This window comes from Loxodonta africana, chromosome 24 (genome assembly GCF_030014295.1).
Source record: "Loxodonta africana isolate mLoxAfr1 chromosome 24, mLoxAfr1.hap2, whole genome shotgun sequence".
Classification (NCBI taxonomy): Eukaryota; Metazoa; Chordata; class Mammalia; order Proboscidea; family Elephantidae; genus Loxodonta; species Loxodonta africana.
The window spans coordinates 7,784,263-7,806,563 of record NC_087365.1 but is presented as its reverse complement, the minus strand read 5'-3'; the positions used below and the strand labels follow the sequence as shown (position 1 = coordinate 7,806,563).

The 22,301-nt window shown below is 44.4% G+C and overlaps 1 protein-coding gene across 7 annotated transcripts in view; it reads left to right on the top strand.

The window, feature by feature from the left end:
- Positions 1–22,301, top strand: part of RIN2 (Ras and Rab interactor 2) — a 155,062-nt gene that overhangs the window by 84,349 nt on the left and 48,412 nt on the right. For 5 of the 7 annotated variants that reach the window (XR_010319204.1, XR_010319205.1, XM_023549986.2 and 2 more), the window contains exon 3: positions 849–949. Coding sequence is in view for 5 of the 7 variants with exons in the window: in XM_023549986.2 (XP_023405754.1) it covers positions 849–949 (101 nt within the window). In the remaining 2 variants the exon portion in view is untranslated. Of the gene's footprint in view, positions 1–848; positions 1,347–22,301 lie in introns of those variants that run through there. The other 2 variants (XM_023549989.2, XM_023549988.2) reach the window with 2 other exon arrangements.

Genomic DNA, 22,301 nt, shown 5'->3' with positions numbered 1-22,301 from the left:
ACCATTCGCACTACCCAGGGACTCCAATTTTCTGTTAATTAGCTACACTGTTTTTTTTTTGTATGGAGGTTGGTGGTATTAGTTGCTGTCAAGTTGATTCCGACTCATGGAGACCCCACGTGTGTCAGAGTAGAACTGTTTTCAATGGCAGGTTTTTTGGAAGTAAATCTTCAGGATTTTCTTCCAGGGTACCTCTGGATGCGCTGCAATCTCCAACCTTTGGGTGAGCAGCCCAGCTGCATCACTGTACCACCAAGGGACTCCCTGAGGGCAAGAAGAGATTCGGTTTCCCTGGGGATAGCCCACCCACTCCCAGCCCCAAGCCTCCCTCTCTCTTTTCTTTTCTCTAACAGTCTTCTTACTTCAAAAAAATCAGTGAATAGGATGAGAAGTAATTTTAATGTCTTTAGAAATCAATTTATAAGCTCTATTTTTTTATCTTTCAAGTATGTTTTTTTTTAAAAAAAAAAACAGAAAACTGGTTATACACATTTTAATCCAGGGAATTCCTTGTGAGTTTTTCCTTCGACAAAATGAATGTTGAGGCCTGGTTTGACCAGGATTTGTTTATTCCTCTTTGTATTCACGGTGAGAAGCCAAACTGTGTGTCATTTCTTTTTCTGAGGACAATACCGAAACTTAAGTTCTTCCTCTTTCTAAGGAGAAGCTGCCCCCCACCGCCCCTTTTTTTCCCCTTCATTAGAGGAAATTCACAAAGCCAGGATTAAAGAAAACAAAAAAAAAAGGTGGTCATCTCTCTGGGTCTTATTGACGTGACTAAAGCTCCCCCAGGCTGTGTCCACGCCCCTTCCACTTCCTGACGTCATACTATTTTTGTCTTTGAATAGCTGATTGACACAATTGCCTCAGAGATCGGAGAGCTGAAACAGGAGATGGTGCAGACAGATGTCAGCCTGGAAAATGGACTGGAACCAGCTGAAACCTACAGGTGACCAAAGACGGATGAGGCGACGGGCGCGAGAGCGGGCTGAGGGAACCCCATTAGCTACTCGAGCTGACAGTTCTGTCATTCTCGGAAGTTTGGGACCAGGAGTTGGTTGCTGTTGAATTCTCTGTAGGAGGTGGGAGTGGCCTTGGAGCCAGTCTTCTGATTGTTATTTGAATTACTTTGAAGGCACTTGAACTTTACACCCTCTCAATTCCTCCTGGCACCAGAACCCGGAAACCTAAAATTCTATATGCCATATCAAACCACTCACAACGATGGAAAAAAATAACGCGGCGTGATCCTCCGTGTGCAAACTAGAATTCAGTGTAGCTGGTGTCAGTCTCCAGAAGGTTTAAAAGGGAGCACTAAAGAGGATGGACTCATTTTGCGTTCTCAGGTCAGAAAAACGTTTCCAGCAGTAACTATCGCCATTAACTATATTCTTTAAAGAGTACAGCTATTGGAAATTGGATGTGCTTGTATGTGACTAAGAACTGGGCAGCAGGAGGCCATGCTAACTAAGCAGAATAGCTGGGCACGTGTTGCAGATGTGGGTCATAAAGGACTGGCTTCTTTACTGGACCACCCAGTTCTGGAGAGTAGAAATGTGAAGGTCAAGGTGGGCATGGGGAGGCTGGTGGGCGCAGTGGAAGGATGAAATTTATGGGTGGGTCTTGCTTATAAGTCATGTGGCAGGCAGGAGGGGCCCTGCCAGTGTGAGCCAGGTGGTTGTGGTTGTCCGGGCAAGTCTTAAACCAGCCTGACTAGTTCCCTGAGGGAGACCAAGGGGAGAGAGGCAGTATCCGGGTGTAGCTTTGCGGTTGCAAGGTGATGCTTTAACACCCTGTCCTCTGGTGGGACTATAGTCCCCCTTGGCAGCAAAATTCTCTGGGCCTTCCATTTCTTTTCCTTTTCAACAGAATGACCAGGGTAGACCAGATGGCCCCAAGCGCTTTGTATCCCCCAGGCGTTTGATGACTCCCTTGACCTCACAGTGAAAGGCTTCGATTAATATTTTTCCATAAACTAGCAAATGCACGGTAGTTTTTTTTATTAGAGATTTCCAGCCTCACATTCAGAGGAGTTCCAAACTATAGGATCATTAGCCAGGGTGTTTCTCTTCACCCTTGGCATTGTTGAACAAATGTTAAATTGGAGTCAAGGTTGATGACAGTAGGGTAAAGGAAGAGGGTTTGGAGGGCACTGATTTCTTCCACATCCAGGAATCACATTAGCTACTCGAGATAGACCCAAAGCTCCACAGATGACAGACAGGAGCATCAGGAGTCCCTCCCCTGAGTGCAAGGCACCAGGGCTGGGGCTGGGGGAAGGAGTGATACTGCACGTTAGGGCCCATCAGGATCTAAAGTAGGCATTAGGTTAGGGGAGCTGGACTTTCATTTAATCATTAACATCTCCTTTAAGCTTTTTTTTTCTTTAAATTTAAGCATTCCACAATAGTTTTTTTTTTTCCAATTAGTGTCACTTGTTCTCAACTGCTAATTTGGTTAACACTGAGCTTATAAATTTTCAGAGGCATGTTATTTGGCTTTCATTTGTGGGAAGGAAAGAGAAAAGGCAAGATGCATTGTACTAAGACTAATGAGGCTTTAGCTTTTGAGCTAGAGACCCTTCCTGAATTTCTAGAATCTTGGAGCTGTGACTTTGGTTTAATTTCTCCATTTCGCTCAGTGGAGATGACAGGAGGGCCAGGTAAGGGAGGGGTAGGAGATAGGGGACTTTGCATTGTTTCAAAAATGAAGGCAGAGCCCAGCTGTGACCACAGGGGAAACAGCAGCTGCCTGGCAGATAGAAGTCCAGGGCAGGGGAAGACGGGGGAGTGGCGGTGCAGAGTTTCCATGAGCGAAGCCTCTGTGGGGAGAAGTCACAAACAGTCCCCAGGACCTGGTGGCTGCACAAGACATCGCAGTCACCTTCCTTGTGGGTCATCCTCCCATGAACGGGCGCTGCGGCATCGCCTTACCCAGCCCACCCACAATGGCCATGAAATGTCCATGACTCCTTAGCTTGTGGAAAGCTGGATTAAGTGCCAAGCTGAGGCCCTAGGGTTAGGAATCACTGTCTCCCTACCTATGTTGGCATTTGGCTGCTCATCCCGGTCAAAGCTGAAATGAGTTTCAGATCTTGTGCCCTTCTCAGAATAATATTTTAAAGGCATAAAATAAAATATACAGGATGACATAGGAAAACAATTACACTGAAATACAATGATCAACTGTTAAAAATGTGTGGTTTCCTAGCACGGGGACTGCTTTACCAACACAGTAAATAGCACGATCTAGCAGTGGGCCTGGGAACTACTGTAATCTCCAAGTACAGATGAGCATAGACAAAACTGCCACGGGAATGAAAACATCTGTAGTTTCTGTTGGTGACAACTTCGTGGGTACTGCTAATACTGCTATAGTTTGCTGTCTGCATTCAAAATGAAAGGAAGTTAATTTGAAAACGAGGTTAGTGGAAGTAAAGGTGTAACTTTTTCCCCATCCAACAGCTGTTCTCACTTCTCAGCCTACCTGTCCTGTTGGCACCATCTGAGATAGCCCATCACTCCCTCCCTTCTTGGAGCACTTGCTTGGCTGGTTTCTGGGACACCACATCCTCCAGGTTTCTTCTTACCTAACCTGCTGCTACTTCTCATCTCTTTGCCTGGTGCCTTCTCATCTCCTTGACCTCTTGATACTGGAGTACCCCAGGGCTCAGACCTTGAACCTCTTCTCTTCACACTTCTGCTTCTTTCTCTTCCACTAACCTTGGGTATGACACTTAAATAGCTGTGTGCCTCACTTGCCACATCAGTAAAATGGGATAATAGACCTTTACCTCATAGAGTTTTTAGCTGAGTTAATAGCTATAAAGCGCTTAGTATAGTACCTGGCATGTGGTAAACACAATATACATTTCTTAAATGAAGAAGTAGCTAAAGTAATTTCCTAGAAAATCCCATCCATTCCCTTGACCTTGATCCCATCAGTATGCTGGTGATTCCCGACTTGATCCTAGGACCACCTCTCTGGGAATCTAAGGCGTGTATCCAGCTGCCCCCTCTTGCCCAGCTTTTGACATCTTGAACTTATAAAGACCAACACTAGACTCTTGATTTCCCATCACAAGCTTCCCCACGCTTCCAGCTGCTTGGGCCTCAAAGTCATCCCTGATGCCTCTCTTTTTCTCACAACCCCTACATCCCCCCGACCAAAAAAAAAAAAAAAACACACGAAAAACCTATTGCCGTCAAGTCAACTCCAACTCATAGTGACCCTATAGGACAGAGAACTGCCCCTTGGGGTTTGCAAGGCTGCAGTCTTCATGGAAACAGACTTCTCCTCCGTCTTTCTCCTGAAGACCGGCTGGTGGGTTCAAACTGCCGAGCTTTAGGTTAGCAGCTGAACGTTTAACCAGGGTGCCACCAGGACTCCTTAACCCCTACCCATCTATCCTCAAATCTTGGCAGCTGTACTACTAAAATAGATCCAGGACGGGACCACTTCTCACTGGCTCCCTTGCTGTCACCCTGGTTAGAGCACAGGGACCGTATCCCATACACGGACTGGTGCAGTAGCCCCCTACCTAGCGGCACTGATGCTTCCTGTTTCACCTCCTGTGCGTAATTATCTAAGTAGCACACATTTAATCTACATGTCGAGTCATGCCATTCCTCTGTTCAGAGCCCTTCAATAGTTTTCCATCTCAGTAAAACCTCAGTGGTTACCGTGGTCTTCAAGACTCTGACTACCCCGCCCCCATCTCTCCTCTTTCAGTCTCTCCCCCTCCATCAGGGGGCTCTACCCCCGCCCCCCACACTGGCTCCCTGACCAAGCAGGTTCCTACCTCCTGACCCTCGTACTTATTGTCTCTCTCTGTCTGAAACGCCTTTCCTCTGGGAAGCATTCACCTTTGAACAATTCCTTCCTTCCATCACCTTGTTGTTGTTGTTGTTGTGTACCCTTGAGTTGATTCTGACTCTCAGCAACACTATAGGACAGAGTAGAACTGCCCTATAGGGTTTCCTAGTCTGTAATCTTTACGGGAGCAGACCGCCAGGTCTTTTCTTCTAAGGACCTTACCTGGCTTTATTTTTCTTCATAGAACTCGTCACATCGGACACATGCTCTGGCTTAGCTGTGCTTGCCTGCGTCCACCACTAGAAGGTGGGCCCCGTGAGAGCAGGGATTTTGCCTGTTGGTCACTGCTGGATCCTCAGTGCCCAGAACTCCATACATATGGCTGAATGGATGCATGATGGGTGCAAAGCCTCTAGTCTAGTAGAGCATTGGAGGCTTCCTGGAGAAACAATCAGGAAAACAATTAGTGCACAGAAGTTGAAAATGTGTGATCGGCCTTATGCTTCCTCTACAGCAAAGAAAAGGGACCAGAGTCACTCCCGCCATAGGGTCCACCCTCGCTTCCTCCATCACTCCCACTGTAGGGTCCACCCTTGCTTCCTCCATCCTCTGCAGACAGAGTTGTTGTTAGCAGCCATGCAGTCGGCCCCTGACTCATGGCAACCCCATGTGTTACTGAGCAGAACTGCTCCCTAGGGTTTTCTTGATTGACTCTTCATGGAAGCAGATTGCTAGGCCTTTCCTTTGCAGTGCCACTGGGTGGGTTTGAACCACCAACCTTTAGATTAGTAGCTGTTCACAAACCGCTTGTGCCACCCAGGGTGGGGTGTCTCTATGTGAGTAGGCCCTCCAGGCCAAGGCAGGACAGGATTCCACCCTTACCATCACCTGGACCCATCGCCTTGGCTGAGACATGTCTCTAAAGATTCCTTTGTCCATAGGCAGGGTAGAGGGACCAAACAAAAACTCTGAAATACCTTCTGGGTTCAGCTGGGTCTGCAGAACCCCTAAAGATCCTGGTGAGACGGGGATCACTGAAGATTCTTGCTGCCTTCATTTACGCCTCTTAGCCTGCTTTCCTCTGTCACCCCTATTCCCCCCTCCCCAGAATACTCCAGCTCTAGTGGATTGCTGGGTGATGCCAGGGATCCTAGAACTCCACCCCCCAAGTTCATACATGCAGAATTCAGGAATTTCTTGGCCAGCTCTGCCCAGTGCTACGGTGTAGCAGTTGGTCACCACCATTGGCCTCTGTTGCGAGGTTCTGTGTCCCCAGGAAGTTCCGAGCTTCTCAGCAGTGATGTGAGAGCATTGACATCCAAACCACATGAAGGCACAGCCAGCTAAGGTAATTGCTGTTGATAAGTCATACACCTGTAAAAAGTTGAATTGGCAAGAGTTGTGTGATATTTACAACAACAACAAAAGAGTAGCTGCTGAGTCTGCTTTTATACAACCAGCCACCTCATGGGATTTGGTTCATTGGTTTGCAGGTTTAGGGTCATGGTTTCATGGGACATCTCAGTTAATTGGCCTAATAATGTGTTTAGTGCTTCTGTTTTACCTTCTAGTTCGCTATGTAGTACCTGGGGTCTTAAAAGCTTGCTAGCGGCCATCCAGGTACAACAATTGGTCTCAATTCACCTGGAACAACAGAGGAAGAAAGAAAGCCAGGAACAGAAGGAGGAAATAGAATGTGTGGCTACTTGCCTCCATGAGCAACTGCCCCCTTTGCCATGAGACCAGGAAAACTGGATGGTGCCCACCCACCGTTCCTGAACATTTTGATCAAAGATTCTATAAAAGAGTCCTGATCAAAAGCGGGAAAATGCAGAACAGAATTTGGAGGAATTCTCATGGAATCCAGCCTTTCTGGAGCTATGGAGACTGAATGAACCCATTAAACTATTGCCCTGGGATAATCAACTAGTAAAGAATGTCTCCCTTGAGCATTGTGTTCTTTTAGGGTCTGTCTATATGGGATCAAACTGACACCAGCAGCTTTAGGGAGCAGTGAGTTTATGTTAATCAGGGAAGAACAACTCAGAAAAGAAGGGTGAGAGTGATTACACAACTCGAATGTAATCAATGTCACTGAATTGTATATTTAGAAACTGCCAAATTGGTGTCTGTTTTGCTGGGTATAATCTAAACGACAATAAAAAGGAACACATGAAGCCCAGACTGCCCAGACTGCCCAGACTGCCATTTCATGTGTAGCCTTTTATTTACTTCTTGGCTTGACTGGAGGTTCGAACACAGTGATTAGAAGAGAAGAAATAGCAGCTACCATGTGGAACAGGTGCCCAGGGTGCCAATTGAGTAAGGCTCCAGTCAGATAACTGTGACTGTGTTAGCTGCTCTGTGGCCTTCTGAGGCAAACCCATCCTCACTTAGTGCTACTTTTTAAAAAAACACTGAGGTAAAAAGTGATTTAGAAAAAAATGTCAAATGAGTATCATATTTTTTGCAAATAACGCGCCCATATAAACAAAATATTTACACATATAACACATGGCATAGCTCACTTACCAAAATAGCAAGAGGGGGTTGCACGATTGGCAAACAAAGGTATAATGCACATGATTTTTGCGTGAAAATACGGTACGCAGCTAGATGAATGTTCACAAAGTAAACACACCCATGTAACCAGCATCCAGATCAAGAAACAGGGCAAGTCCCTCCTTCCAGGCAGTAACCATCCCAGGGGTAACCACCATCCTGACTTCTGTTGCTATAGAATAAGTTTGCCTGTTTTTGAACTTTATGTAACTGGAATCGTGTAGTCTGTTCTCTTTTAAGCCTAACTTCTCTCACTCAATGTTATGTTTCTGAGATGCATCCATCCTTGTGTATAGTTCATTCATTTTGTTGTATAGCATTCTGTTGCATGCATACACGACAATTTGTTTTTCCACTCTATTGTTGATGGACATTTGAGTTGTTTCCAGGATGGAGCTATTTTGAATAATGTTGCTATGAATATCCTGGTACATGTCTTTCGGTTGATATGCATTAACATACACACTTCCGTTAGGAATATAGGAGTGGGGTTATGGTGTTTTTTTTTTCTAAATTTTATTTATTTTGTTGTCATTGTTGAGAATATACCCAGCAAAAGATATACCAACTCAACAGTTTCTGCATGTACACTTCAGTGACATTGATTACGTTCTTCAAGTTGTACAACCATTCTCACCTTCCTTTCATTAACATAAACTCGCTGCCCCCTAATCATTCAAGTTGCTGTTGTCCAAATTTGGTCCCATATAGTTCTTAAAAGAGCATAATGCTCAAGGCAGATATTTTTTATTAGTTAACTTAGTTAAGCTTCTTAAACTAGTTTAAGAAGACTTGAGGGGATATTTTTGATTAAAGGTTTAAAGATAATCTCAAAGGCAGTAGTTTCAGGGGTTCATCTACCCTTCATGGCTCCAGAAAGTCTGGAGTCCATGAAAATTTGAAATTGTTTTCTGCCTTTTCCCCCTTTTGATCAGGATTCTTCTATGGAATCTTTGATTAAAATGTTCAGTAATGGTAGCTGGGCACCATCCAGTTCTTCTAGTCTCATGGCAAAATGCAAAGGAGGCAGTTATTCATGAAGTGAATTAGCCACCGGTGGGATTGTTGGGTTTTAGGGTGATTCCGTATTCAACTTTGGAGCCCTGGTGGTGTAGTGGTTAAGTGTTAGGCTACAAACCAAAGGGTGAGCAGTTTAAATCCACCAGCTGCTCCCTGGAAACCCTATGAGGCTGTTCTACTCTGTCCTAGGGTCACTATGAGTCGGAATCAATTCCACAGCAATGGGTTATATATTCATCTTTAATGCACGTAATGCTCCAACGGTTTTCCAAAGTGATTACACTAACTGGCACTCCCGCTAACAGCATATGAAAGTTCCAGATGCTCATTCTTATCTCTACTTGGTAATTAGCTGTTGTTTTTTTTTTTTTATTTTAGTCACGTGGATGGGTATGTTGACTTAGAGTTTCTGAAACCATTACAGACAGGAAGACTAGTATGTTGTGGCCCAAGTATTTAGCTTAGTGCTGTGGGACACAGGGATGGGACTCCTTAGGCTTGACCAAGCGCCATGTTTTTCACATGTCTAAGCTCAAGGCTGGAAACCCTGCTGGCTTAGTGGTTAAGACTTCAGCTGCTAACCAAAAGGTCAGCAGTTCAAATCCACCAGGTGCTCCTTGGAAACTCTATGGGGCAGTTCTACTCTATCCTGTAGAGTTTCTGTGGGCTGGAATCGACTCGATGGCAATAGTTTTTTTTTTTTAAGTTCAAGGCTAAAGTCATGGGGAATTCTAAGCTCAAACCAATTCATTGGGTAATATTTATAGGAACTGTGGGCATTATGGAAAGGATTATTTTAGGGGTGGTGATGAAAAGATGAGCTCTGGTAGTGCAGTGGTTAAAGTACTCAGCTGCTGACCAAAAGGTGAGTGGTTCGAAACTACCAATGGCTATGCAGGAGAAACATGTGACGGCCTGCTTCCGTAAAGATTTACAGCCCTGGGAACCCTACGGTGCAGTTCTTCACTGTCCTGTAGAGTTACTATGGTCAGAATTGACTTGACAGCAGTGGATTTTTGGTTTTTTTTTTTTTTATGAAAACATAAAATAAATACATATGTGCCTTTATTGTTGATATTTTTCCTTTTGAATCTTGTAGCAGAAAAAAACTGTCTACAAAATTCTGTCCATTTCTTATAGTCTTTATTTTGTTCAATGATTTTATGCAGAAATATTCAGCATCTCATGAATTGGCTTGGCCAAGCCATTCGCTGCATCGTATCTGACAAACATGCACCTAAATCAGATGCGGTTATTTTTGGAGTTGAAGTTCTGCCTTTAAACTTAGAATACATCTAGATCCTATACACTTTCCCATGTTTAAAAATCATATTTATCTCGACCTTAGTGACTCCCAAACACAGAATTTAATGCCATTTCATTTTACTCCTTTCAATTTTTTCTTCTTGAAACAGCAGGTACAGAGTGACTGTTTTCCTTTGGTTTCTGCCCACTTTTACTCTTCTGAGGGATTTTAGGGAGCTTCTTCATGAGGTCTTTTTGGACACTTTGGGTGCAAAATCGTTTTGCATTTTGACTTCTTAACACAGTATCCATGTTGTGTGCAGTGTTTGCCACCAAAACAAATATTTTCTTCTTTTGCTATCTGGGAACCTATGCATGTCCAGGGAGTTCAAAAACACTCTTGTATGTCAGTTAAAAATCATACATAATCTACCATTTAAATGAATGGAAAAACATTGGAAGGGTACACACCAAAACAAAAAAATCAAACAAAAGTAGCTTTATCCCAAGGTGTCTTAGTCATCTAGTGCTGCTATAACAGGTGTACCACAAATGGGTGCCTTTAGCAAGTAGAAATTTGTTTTCTCACAGTTGAGGAGGCTGGAAATCTGAATTCAGGGTGCCAGCTCTAGGGGCAGTCTTTCTCTCTGTGCCATCTTGGAGAAGGTCCTTGTCTCTTTGAGCTTCTGTTCCTGGGCAGCCTTGTGGCTTGGCATCTCTCTTCCCCCATCTCCGCTTGTTAGCTAACAAGCACACTCTAGAGTTAGCCCTAAATAAATGTTACACTCTGCAGGCTTTGCCTTCCTGCTGTATCGTAGTGGTAGTTGATTTTGCCAGAGAATATCTGTTTAGTTAGAATTCCATTGTGTTTAGTCAAAAGATATTGACTCAAGATACAGCCTACACTAATCCTATCTCATTAACATAACAAAGACAACCCATTCCCAAATGGGATTATAAGCACAGGCATAGAGGTTAAGGTTTATAACACATATTTTGGGGGGACACAATTCAATCCATAACACAAGGGGTAGGTTTCCTACACCACAGGCCATTGATACAGGGCTTGGGGCCATCCTAAGGCCCCACAGCATCTGTGAGCTGGCCTTCCTCCTAGGACCTGTTGCACCTGTTGGAAGGTAGGTTTTTCTCCTTGACAAGACTGTGAGTTCCAACCTGGTTCAGCAGAACATGGGAGGATCACAATAAATAATTGGTGACAAAATAAGCCATATTCAGCAGTAAATTAAACCAAAAACCAGTTGCCATCATAGATTCCAACTCATGGTGACCCCATGTGTTGTAGGGTAGAGCTGTGATCCCTAGGGTTTTCAAGGCTGTGACTTTTTGGAAGCAGATCACAAGGCCTTTCTCCTAAAGACATTCTGGGTGGATTCGAACCACCAGCCTTTCGGTTTGCAGCCAAGTGCTTAACCGTTTGTACCACCTAGGACTCCTGGCCCTTGAAAAATGTTTGATGGTATCAGAGTTTGTCATTCCTTCTTGTATACTGTCTAAGAACTGTAAATACACATTTCCACTAATTCTTAAGTGTTTGTCATCGCCTACCTGTTCACATTCTTTCTCAAAGAATGTCTTATGGGAAAACAGGATGGAGACACTCTTCAACAGAGATTAGGTTCTGAAAGACCACTGAAACCCATTTGTCCACAACACCCACGTGTCGTAGTTTCCTAGTGCCACCTTAACAGAACTATCACAAGTGGGTGGCTTTAGTGAACAGAAATATATTTTCTTACAGTTTAGTAGGCTGGAAGTCCAAATTCAGCCAGCTCTAAGGAAAAGTTTTCTCTCTGTCCGCTTTGGCGAAGATCCTTGTCCCTTTTCAGCTTGGTGATCTTCATATGGCATGTCATCTCTCTTCCCCTATATGTGCTCCCTTGCTTCTGTGCCCAATCTGCTCTTTTAGATCTTAAAAATAATTGACTTAAAACACAGCCTACAATGACATGACCTTATTAACATAAAAAAGAAAACCCCTATTTCCAAATGGGATTACATCCACAGATATAGAATTAGGTATACTACCTGTGTTTTGGGGGGATATAATTTAATCCATAACAGCAGGTGATATCATAAACACTAAACACAGGGATCCCCTCCCCCGGTGGCGGCAGTCCAGGCTTTGGGGGACATGGCTTTGTTCATTATCAGAAGAGCTTCTGTGATGATAATGCTTTTGCAGTAGACATTTTTCTGTTGGTCGTGTGAGGATATTCTGCTGTGACTAGTTTGATCCATTTCCCCCCCAATCTGCTAAGGTATTTCCGTATTTCAAGGTACCAGGAATGTTTTGAATATGGTTACAAGGAATTCTGTGAGGATTGACTCACTCTTTGCTGATATCGTAACCAGTGTAACAACAATTAAGTTTAACTTAAAGAAGTATTCATATAGTGGATGCTATTTGCTAAAATACCTAGACTGTGTAGCCTGAAGATTTTTACAGCCTAAAGGGGGAAAGAATTATAAACAAGCGAATATGATGGAATGAGGACATAATATACGGGTATACCAGGTGTCCTGGGAACCTCAGGGGTGGGAAAAGGAGTAGGTAATTCCAAGTAGGTGAGATTTTAGAAAATTTGTTTGACTGTTGACATGGATCTTAAAGGATAAGTTAAGCAGGATTAAGAATGCCAAAGGGACCTGCTTGGTCTGTCTTGATTGGTGATATCTGTTGTATTTTAGAAGGTTTGTTTTTCTAATTAACAAAGTAAAACATGTCTGTTGTAGAAAAGGCATCATACCCACTGCCGTCAAGTCAATTCCGACTCATAGCGACCCTTTAGGGCAGAGTAGAGCTGCCTGTTAGGGTTTCCAGACAGTGGCTGGTGAATTCAAACTGCCAGCCTTTTTGATTAGTAGCCGAGCTCTTAACCACTGCGCCACCAGGGCTAGCAAAGGCACAATGCAAGAAATAAAGATAAAAATCACCATAAACCCACCCCTAGTGTGTAACTACTTTTGTTTGGTTGGTTGGTTAGTTGGTTGGTTGATTTTTTGTTTGTTTTGGTGGGCATCCTTCCATTGTTTTTTCATGTATTTAAATGATAAATTGTGCATGATTTTTAACTGACTTTCAAGAGCGGTTTTCATCTCCTGGAAATACACAGTGTGTCCTAGAAACTGATTCCATTTTGGTTGAAAGGCATTGTTGTTGGTAGGTGCCATTGAGTAGATTCTGACTCATAGTGACCCTATGCGATAGAGTAAAACTGCCCCATAGAGTCTTCTAGGATGTTATCTTTATGCGAGCAGGTCACTAGGTCTTTTCTTCCATGGAGCTGATGGGTAGATTCAAACTACCAACTTTTCATTTAGTAGCTGAGCGCTTAACCATTGTACCACCAGAGAGCCGTGGTTGAGGGGGGCTGTACCTTCCAGTTTAGTGCCTGGCTTCCATGGCGCCATTAAACTTCAGCGCGTGTAATTTTAGCAGTGCCACACTCTAGAGTTAGCCGTAAATGTTACACTCTGTAGGCTTTGCCTTCCTGCTATATTGTATTGGTAGTTGATTCTGCCAAGAATATCTGTTTAGTTATTCAATTAGTAATTCAATTGTGATTTAGTCAAGCTATGAAATAAAAGCAGTGTGGCCAGAAGCACTTAAATATTAAGAGTTGCAGATTGCTTGCTTCCTTTCCACAGAGCAATATGCTTGCTGTTCATCTGGGGCCCAGAGATTGCAGAACCCGCCTGGCTCCTTCCTGCCCTGCGTGATTGCCAGGGGCAACCAGGACAACAGTTGCTTTGTTTCTATTTCTTAATTATATGAAAAAAAAATTTATGGGAACAGATTATTGCCCATGCCAGTGTTGACTCCATATCTGCTGTTTCATCTCTAGCTGGAGAGGCAACTAGAGGAAGTTCACAAGCAAAGAAGCCCCGTCTTTCTCCCACATGAAAATGGCAGTGCCTCCGGAGCAGACACGCTTATGTTCACGTTTCATTGTTCTCCACTCCTAGTCCTCAGTATAAAAAAAAAAAAAAAGGCTTAAAAATCATTGAAGGTCCTAAAAGTTTGCCACAAAAGACCTCCTTTGGAGGTGACGTGCTTCTAGAAACCTTTTTGAGGAAGTTGTGGCCTCCTTCCTCTAAAAGCAGTAGCTTTTTGCCATACAGGAACAAAACCCATACTCAAAATATATAGTGATTCTTTCCTCTCAGAGTTTCAGAGGACAAAACAGGCCTCAAGAAATTGAAAAATCATTTAGCATGGTGTCTTAGTTATCTAGTGCTGCTATAACAGTAATACTACAGGTGAATTGCTTTAACAAACACAAGTTTTTTCTCTCACAGTCTAGGAGGCTAGAAACCCAAATTTAGGGTGCCAGCTCCAGGGGAAGGTGCTCTCTCTGTTGACTCTAGGGGAAGGTCCTTATCACCAATCTTCCCTTGGACTAGGAGCTTCTCCCTGCAGGAACCCCAGGTCCAAAGGACATGCTCTGCTCCTGGCACTGCTTTCTTGGTGGTGTGAGGTCCCCCTGTCTCTCTGCTCACATCTCTTTTATATCTGAAAAGAAATTGCCTTAAAACACAACCTAATCTTGTAGATCGAGTCCTGCCTCATTAATATAACTGCCTCTGATCCTGCCTCATTAACATCATAGAGGTAGGATTTACAACACACAGGAAAATCACATCAGATGACAAAATGGTGGACAGTCACACAATACTAGGAATCATGGCCTAGCCAATTTGACACATATTTTTGGGGGGGACACAATTCAATCCATGACACGTGGTGTATAAAAGAGAGCAAGTCGGAAAATGGGGCATGGGCCCAATTCTGTCAATTTCCAGTATATGACCTCAATAAGATTAACTAGAGGGCCTGTGATGTCTGATAAGAACATCCCTTCTCCTAGGCCTTTGTCCCACCACTTCACCACCTTGTGTGGAGCCCTGGTGGCACTGTGGTTAAGAGCTTGGCTGCTAACCAAAAGATTGGCAGTTTGAATCCACCAGCCACTCCTTGGAAACCCTATGGAGTAGTTCTCCTCTGCTCTACAGGGTCACTATGAGTCAGAATGAACTCAGAGGCAATGGGTGGTGGGTAAAAGTTTTCCTCAGCTCATCTGACCATTTCTCTGCTGTAAACTGTGTTAGCCAGGGTCTTGCATGTATCCAGAATTATTTTGGGCCTCCCTTCTTCCCCAAACTTAAATATTGTAGAGGAAGGTGCCTTGGGAGCCTTGGTGGCACAGGGGTTAAGAGCTCAGCTGCTAACCAAAAGGTTGGCTATTCAGATTCACCAGCTGCTCCTTGGAAACCCTTTGTGGTTTGAACCCACCAGCCACTCCACAGCATAAAGATGTGGCAGTCTGCTTCTGTAAAGACTGAAAACACAAAACCAAACCCGTTGCCATCAAGTTAATGCCAACACATAGCAACCCTATAGGACAGAGTAGAACTGCCCAATAGGGTTCCCAAGGAGGGCATAGTGGATTCAATCTGCTGACCTTTTGGTTAGCAGCCATAGCTCTTAACCACTATGCAACCAGGGTTTCCCTGTCAAGGTTACAGCCTTAGAAACACTGTGGGGCAATTCTACTCTGTCCTACAGGGCCACTATGAGTCAGACTTGACTCGATGGCTGTGGGGTTTTTTCCCAAGGGATTTAATTCAGCATCACACGTTCTAAAGAAATGTTTTCCTGGCTGAAGGTGCTACAAAATCCTTGAAAATCAACTACTAGGTATTTTTAAATGAAAGGTTTTCTAGGAATTTTTTGTTTGCTGTGTGTTTATCAAAAAATTTATCCTTGTGCCAGAAATTTTTATCAGGTGGATCCGTTTGGTATGGGCTGTCGTCCTCCCTGACTCTCTACATAAGAGGCCTCTTCGACTAACATTTCCAGAAACCACCAATGGCTAACCCTCTCCACCACTCAACCCTACTAAACCACCAAGCTGGCAACTTGGCCACCATTTGGCATTTGTGGTGTGTTTTGCTTTCCTTTTGATACATGGACAAGGATCTACAGATCTAAGAACAAGACTGTGGTGGCCACAGAATCAGAGTTCTGTCTGGTCCTTAATTCTTAAGACAGGCGCATTGGCCCCTTGTAGCAGTACCATGTCCTGGGTAGCATCTTTCTTGCCATTGCAGCTGCTTCAGGCACCACCCTGTGAAAAGGCTTTGTCAGACTGGATACACAGCTGAAGCTGTACACGGTAGAATAAGGAAGGGAGGCATCCCAAGACCCAGGAGGCCCACGTGGAAATTTCCACACAAATTGTCAGAGAAGTGCCTGCTTTTCTTTTTTCCATCTGAGAGTAGAGGGTCCAAGTCTGAAGTAGGCCCCAATGGCGGGTGGGAGAACTCTTCAGTTACAAGCACCCCGGGTGTCTTCCTCCTGTAGGCTCTGGGGTTCTTTACCCATCCCCCAACTCACATTAAATACTGATAAAACTGGGGATTTTGTTTATAGGATTGTCTTTGTCAGTCGTAGAATGGACACATATTACCCTGCTTTGTTCCTGAATATTTCAAAATCGGGGAACAATAAAATAGACAAATCCTGGAAATTCCACTGACCACAATCTTTCCTCCTACTTCCAAAAACTTGCCATGCTCTTCTAATCAAAAGTTGTTTTCAGGTTCTATTTGTTTTAGTAATAAATTCCTTTCTTTAACAAAAATCCTTGTTTTAAACACAGGGAAATGAATTAAATGACATGAAGTAACAGGCCAAGACTTCACTGTTTTGAGGAGCCAACACCAGGGCTTTGATTTGGGTGTGTAAGTGCTTTTCCAACCAAACTGCTGAGTATCGTGAGACCGAGCGGGCTAGGAATGGAGCCAGCTCACTGAGACCGTGACGTGCCTCACAAAAAAGAGCATCTTCATAAAAAATGGCACGCTTGTTCACATGGGCAGGAAAATGGCTGGCTCTGAGTCCAGATAAATGAGAACTCATCAGATAACAGAATGCTGAAGCCCGTATGGGAGTGTATGTGGGGTTTCCACTTGGGGTCTCTTCAGACCTCACTCAACGTGCCCACCTTAACCAATAGCAGCTTTCCCCCAGTGCCATCTACAAGCCCTTCTGCTTGCTCCTGTGCTGGATCAGCTGCTTTTTTTGAATCCTAAATCTCCTTCCCAGTGAGGAAATACAATAGTATCCTATATTTGGGGACCCCGAGTGAAGCACTTACAGCCAATGTCCTGTGTCAGTGGGCCTAGAATTGCAGTTCTAGATTTAAACTGGCCATTGACTTTGTACCCACCCAAAGCACGTACCCCTTGCTACTGGAGGGGAGGCTTCGGAGGTCTCCATGATGGGAGTTAGGAGGAGTGAGAACGGAACTTCTGAAACTTCAGATTTGTTCTGGAAGGAGTGGAGCTGCCTCCTTTCTTGCCCCAGCCCATGAGATGTCCAAAGACCAGGAGGCGCGGGGTAGCTGTAGTGGTTTTCACTACTTACTTCCTGATAAACAGAGACAAGCAGCCTGTTTCTCCTGAGACTGGGACTGAGCAGCTGGATTCTATTGTTGGTGTCTGGCTGAGGGAAGGCCAGAATTAGAGGTTGTGCATGGAGTCCCAGAGGGGAATGGTGGATCAGTGGTAGAGTTCTTACCTTCCATGCAGAAGACCTGGGTTCAGTTCCCAACCAATGCACCTCAAGCACAGCCATTACCTGCCTGTCAGTGAAGGCTTGGGTGTTGCTATGATGCTGAACAGACTTCACTGGAGCTTCCAGATTAAGGCAGACTAGGAAGAAAGGCCTGGCAATCTACTTCCAAAAACCAGCCAGTGAAAACCCTATGGATCACAGCAGTCAGATCCACACAGGGATGACCCAAGACTGGGCAGCGTTGGATCACCATGAGTCAGGGGCCAACTCAGTGACACCTTACAACAACAACACAGGAGCTCCAGAAGGAAGCTGGTGGAGATGCCCAGAGCCCACGCTCTCACTGCCAGCTGAGCGTCTCCTTGTCTTCCCCCATTGGGAATGAACCTCACTGCCTGTACACCCCTTCCTGCCAGTCCCCTGATCAGCCTAGAGCAGGAGTTTCATCAGTGCCTGTCCTGGGCCAGGCCTGAATAAGGACTGGGCTTGAAGCCAGGATAGAAGACAGATTAAGCCTGGGTACAAATGACTACCATGCAGAGTAAACTGGGTAAGTCCCCAAAGCCAGAGGAGCAGGAGGAGTCAGCGGGTCTAGCGGTTACTTGCAGCTGTGGGGATCAGGGAGGCAGTGAGGACCTGAGCTCAGTTTTTCCGCATAGGCAGGACCTGGACATGCAGTGGACATACAGGAATAGCCTGGACTCTGGCGCAGGAGCAGGAAAGCTTGTGGAGGAGCTGAGCGATGCAAATAGATACGTTTTTGAGGATGATCTTCCCTGCCAAGTCCCAGACGGGTTTGTAAACATCCATGCGTTTCATCCAGTGCCGTTGAGTCGATTCCGACTCACAGTGACCCTATAGGACAGAGTAGAGCTGCCCCATAGAGTTTCCAGGGAGAGTCTGGTGGATTTGAACTGCCGACCTCTTGGTTAGCAACCGTAGCACTTAAACACTATGCCGCCAGGGTTCCCTTTGTAAATGTAAGTACTGGAAAAATATTCTTATGTTCTAATCCAAATAATTTTAGTGCAAATTTTAATTATCTGTTGTGCTGCAGTGTTTTTCTTACTGATGTATTGTCTTTACAATTAATTTACATAATACGTTTCTTTGAATCAATGCCTGTTTTGTCATAAATATATTTACTTAAAAAGTAAATTCAGTATTTCTACCACAATCGGGAAATACAGTAAACATAAGTGATAGTCAAAATAAGGAGCAAGTGACAAAACTTTAAGAAAAAATTATTGATCTTAAAATAAAAATAAAATAATATATTTTTTTTTTTTTATAAACATACCTTCAAATATCACCTTGGTATATGCACCAGTCTTTGGGGAAAATTGTCAGTATTTAGTAGTCCTTTGAGAAGTTTACAAATTAATCTGGCCTGCCTGCCCCTGAATAGAGTCTTGTTTTTGTTTTTGTTTTGTTATTGAGGTTCTTAGCTTTGCAGCGAGACTCAGCTATTATGTTAGAGAGACCAGTAGGGTGGTGAGTCTGAACCTGTAATTAATTAGTCACGGGCAAAAGCAAAGCACAACCCTGGGCTCTGTGTTTGGTGGTGCTCGTTTTTTTATTTTATTGACCAGGTTAGCATTCTGCTTGTCTCGATTCATTTCGTAACCATTTGGTAAGCACTTACCGTGTAAAACAAGAAAAACTATTAGCTTTCTTAAAAGTCTGGAAAAGTTCTGGGAACGAGCATGCAGGCTTCAGGAGAAACATGGAGTCTTCCCTCAGGGTTTGTTACAAGGGATTCCCTTGCTGGGAACCTCCGTGGGGCCTGGGAAGGTGGGACCTTGCCACTCACCCTTCCAAAGCCCGTGCTAAGGCCGTCTTTGTGGATGACTCAGCCTTCACCCAACACCAGCATTGGCCTGGGAAGGAGCAGGCAACATAGGGACACGCCTTCCAAGAAGACAGTTGGCTTCCACACCTTTGTAGAGCCTGATACAGGAGACCAAGGGTGGTGGCTCAAGCAAGCGGCTGGAGAGTGGGGAAAAAGCTGTCTTTTAAGCGGTTGTGCTAATCCTGCCTACAGCTAGACCTCATGCAGCCACCAGTGGAGGCTTGCATGTTACTGTGACTCTGAACAGGTTTCACCAAAGCTTCTAGGTGAAGACCGACGAGGAAGAAAGACCTGGCGATCTGCTTCCAAAAATCCGTCAGTGAAAAAACCCTCTGTGTCCAATCCACAACTGATCATGAGGATGGCACAGGACTGGGCAGTGCATTTCTTTCTGTTGTGTGTGGGGTGGCCATGAGTTCAGGGCCAACACGACAGCAGCTAACGGCAGTAACAGCCAGTCCTGCTGACTAGTCACCTGAATGTCCTCACGTGACTCAGTTTAGAGATCCCAGCCGCTTTGTACGAGAAGCAAAGCAGATCACCTTGCTGAAATGTAAAGTTGGCTTTGGCCATGCTTAATGATAGGTGGATTACCTAACTGCACGGTGATAGTGCTTGTGCTAAGGCACACTCACTCATACGTGCAAACACACCTACAAGGTGGACAGAGAACCCCGGAACCTTGGAATTGCCATGTAACTCAGAGTCGCCAGCAGCCTTATTCAGTTCCACAGAGAACTCGCCATTCGTTCTGTGGGAGACTTCCAAAAGTTGTAAACTAAATTAATCTTAGTTGGAATGTGATCTGACAGTCTGGTGTAGAAAAGAACACTTTTAGTGTATTTTAAATATTTAATGGAAACAACTTTTAAGAAATAGGGTACATTTTATCATACGTGTTGATAAAAATTGTCCATTTAAAAAAAATCTAATTGCTCAGCTTGATGAAGGTGTGTTTTTAACACCGTGGAGATGGTTGGGAGGCTGCTTGCTTCCCTGTTGGTTTTATCCCCATGTCCTAACTCAGAGGGCAGCACCGTCCAGGGCACAGCATGTGCACTGAGACCAGGAGTCCCAGTGGCAGGGACTTGGAAGAATTTGGCATTTTGCTTTGTGTCTAGATTTCTTGAATGACATTTTGCTTTATAACAGCCAAACTAGGGCTCTTACATCTACAAAGCTGTTGCCTGTACTTAATGATTTGGTCATTTTTTCCTGCATATACAGCCTCCCATCAAATTGTCACATATTTTTGCCTTGCTAATTGTTTTTTTTTTTTTTTTTAATTGTTTATCTCATGCATGGTAAAAGGACTAGATTGTGAAGTCCAGGTGTGTACCTCAGATATGCGTTTGGGATGAAGGTGGGGAGTGAGGATGATGTCCTGGAGAAGGGCCAGGAGGCCTCTCTGAGCACGCTGCTGCCTAGACCCTAGCCGTTAGGGCTCCCGCTGTCCTCTGGGGTTCTTGATTAGGACAAGAAAGAGTGTTATTTGGAAGCTCTGCAGCCAATCCTTTTTCCTCTGAGATGAATTGGATTGTATCATTTTTAATAAAACTAGGTCTGGGTCCTATATTATAGTGCACTTTCTGTAATCACTTTTTGTGGCACCTTCCCCAGACTAACTCCTGGCTCCTGGGGAGGACACTTTCATTCCACACTCCTCAGTGCCTTAAATCGGGCGTGATCAGAAGCAGCTGGTGCTGGTGAGGCCCCCCCCCCAGCAGTAAGTGCTTTAGTGCAGCAGGCCTGGGTTCCACTGGCGTGGACTCAGGGGTAGGATGAGAGTTTTCCAGTGAGAGTTTGTTCTCTGTCTCTAGAAGCTCCTGATTGGGGGGCGTCCTGTGGCTGGCCCAGTGTTTTCACATACGGAGTACCCTGAACCCACACCTGACCTCCATCTCCTCGTAACAGCAGGCCTGCACACTTGGACATAGTAATTGCTTAAAAACACTAGTTGAATAAATAAGTGAACTTTATATTCATATAAACCCCGTGAAATGAAAGATATTATTACTTTTCTTTCAACCTGTTATTTTTTTTGAACATTTTATTTTGCTTTAGGTGAAAGTTTACACAGCAAATTAGGTTCCCGTTCAGTAGTTGATACACAAATTGTTCCGTAACATTGGTTGCAATTCCCACAATATGTCAATACTCTCCCCATTTCCACCCCGGGCTCCCCATTTCCACCCCGGGCTCCCCATTTCCACCCCGGGCTCCCCATTTCTATTCGTCCCATTTCCCTGCCCATCCTCGTCTTCGTGTCTTTGCTTTTGGGCAAATATTGCCCTTTCGGTCACATATAGTTGACAGTTCTAAGGAGCACATTCCTCACGGTGTTATTGTTTATTTTATAGGCCAGTCGGTTATTTGGCTGAAAGGTAGCTTCAGATCCAAGTCAGAAGGGTGTCTTAGGGCAATAGTCTCGGGGGTTCGTCCAGTTTCTAGCAGACCAGTAAGCCTGGTTTTTTTTAGGAATTTGATTTCTGTTCTACATTTTTCTCCCTTGCTAACCAGGACCTTCTGTTGTGTTCCTGGTCAGAGTGTTCAGTGATGGTAGCCAAACACCATCTAGTTTTTCTGGTCTTAAGCTAGAGGGGGCTGTGGTTCATGTGGGCCATTAGTCTTTTAAACTAATTGCTTCCTTGAGTCTTTGGTTTTCTTCATTCTTCTTTGCTCCAGATGGGAAGAGACCAATAGTTGTGTCTTAGATGGCTGCTCACAAGCTTTAAGACCCCAGACACCCACTTACCAATATAGATGTAGGATATTATCTTTATGTCTAATTGGCCTAGATGTCCCCCAAGACTATGGTCCTTAGCCTGCAAGCCCAGTAACTCAGTCCTGCAAAGTGTTTGCTTATGTCTAAGAAGTTTTCACAGCTGTGTCCCTTATGTGCTCTGTTATATAGATGGAATATACATGTAGCACACATAAATACATATGTAGAAATATCCACAACTATACCTACGTAGGGGAAACCCTGGTGGCATAGTGGTTAAGTCCTATGGCTGCTAACCAAAGGGTCAGCAGTTTGAATCCGCCAGGCACTCCTTGGAAACTCTACGGGGCAGTTCTCCTCTGTCCCATAGGGTCACTATGAGTTGGAATCGACTCAACGGCACTGGGTTTGGTTTTTTTTATACCTATGTAGGAAACCCTGGTGGCGTAGTGGTTAAGAGCTACAGCTGCTAACCAAAT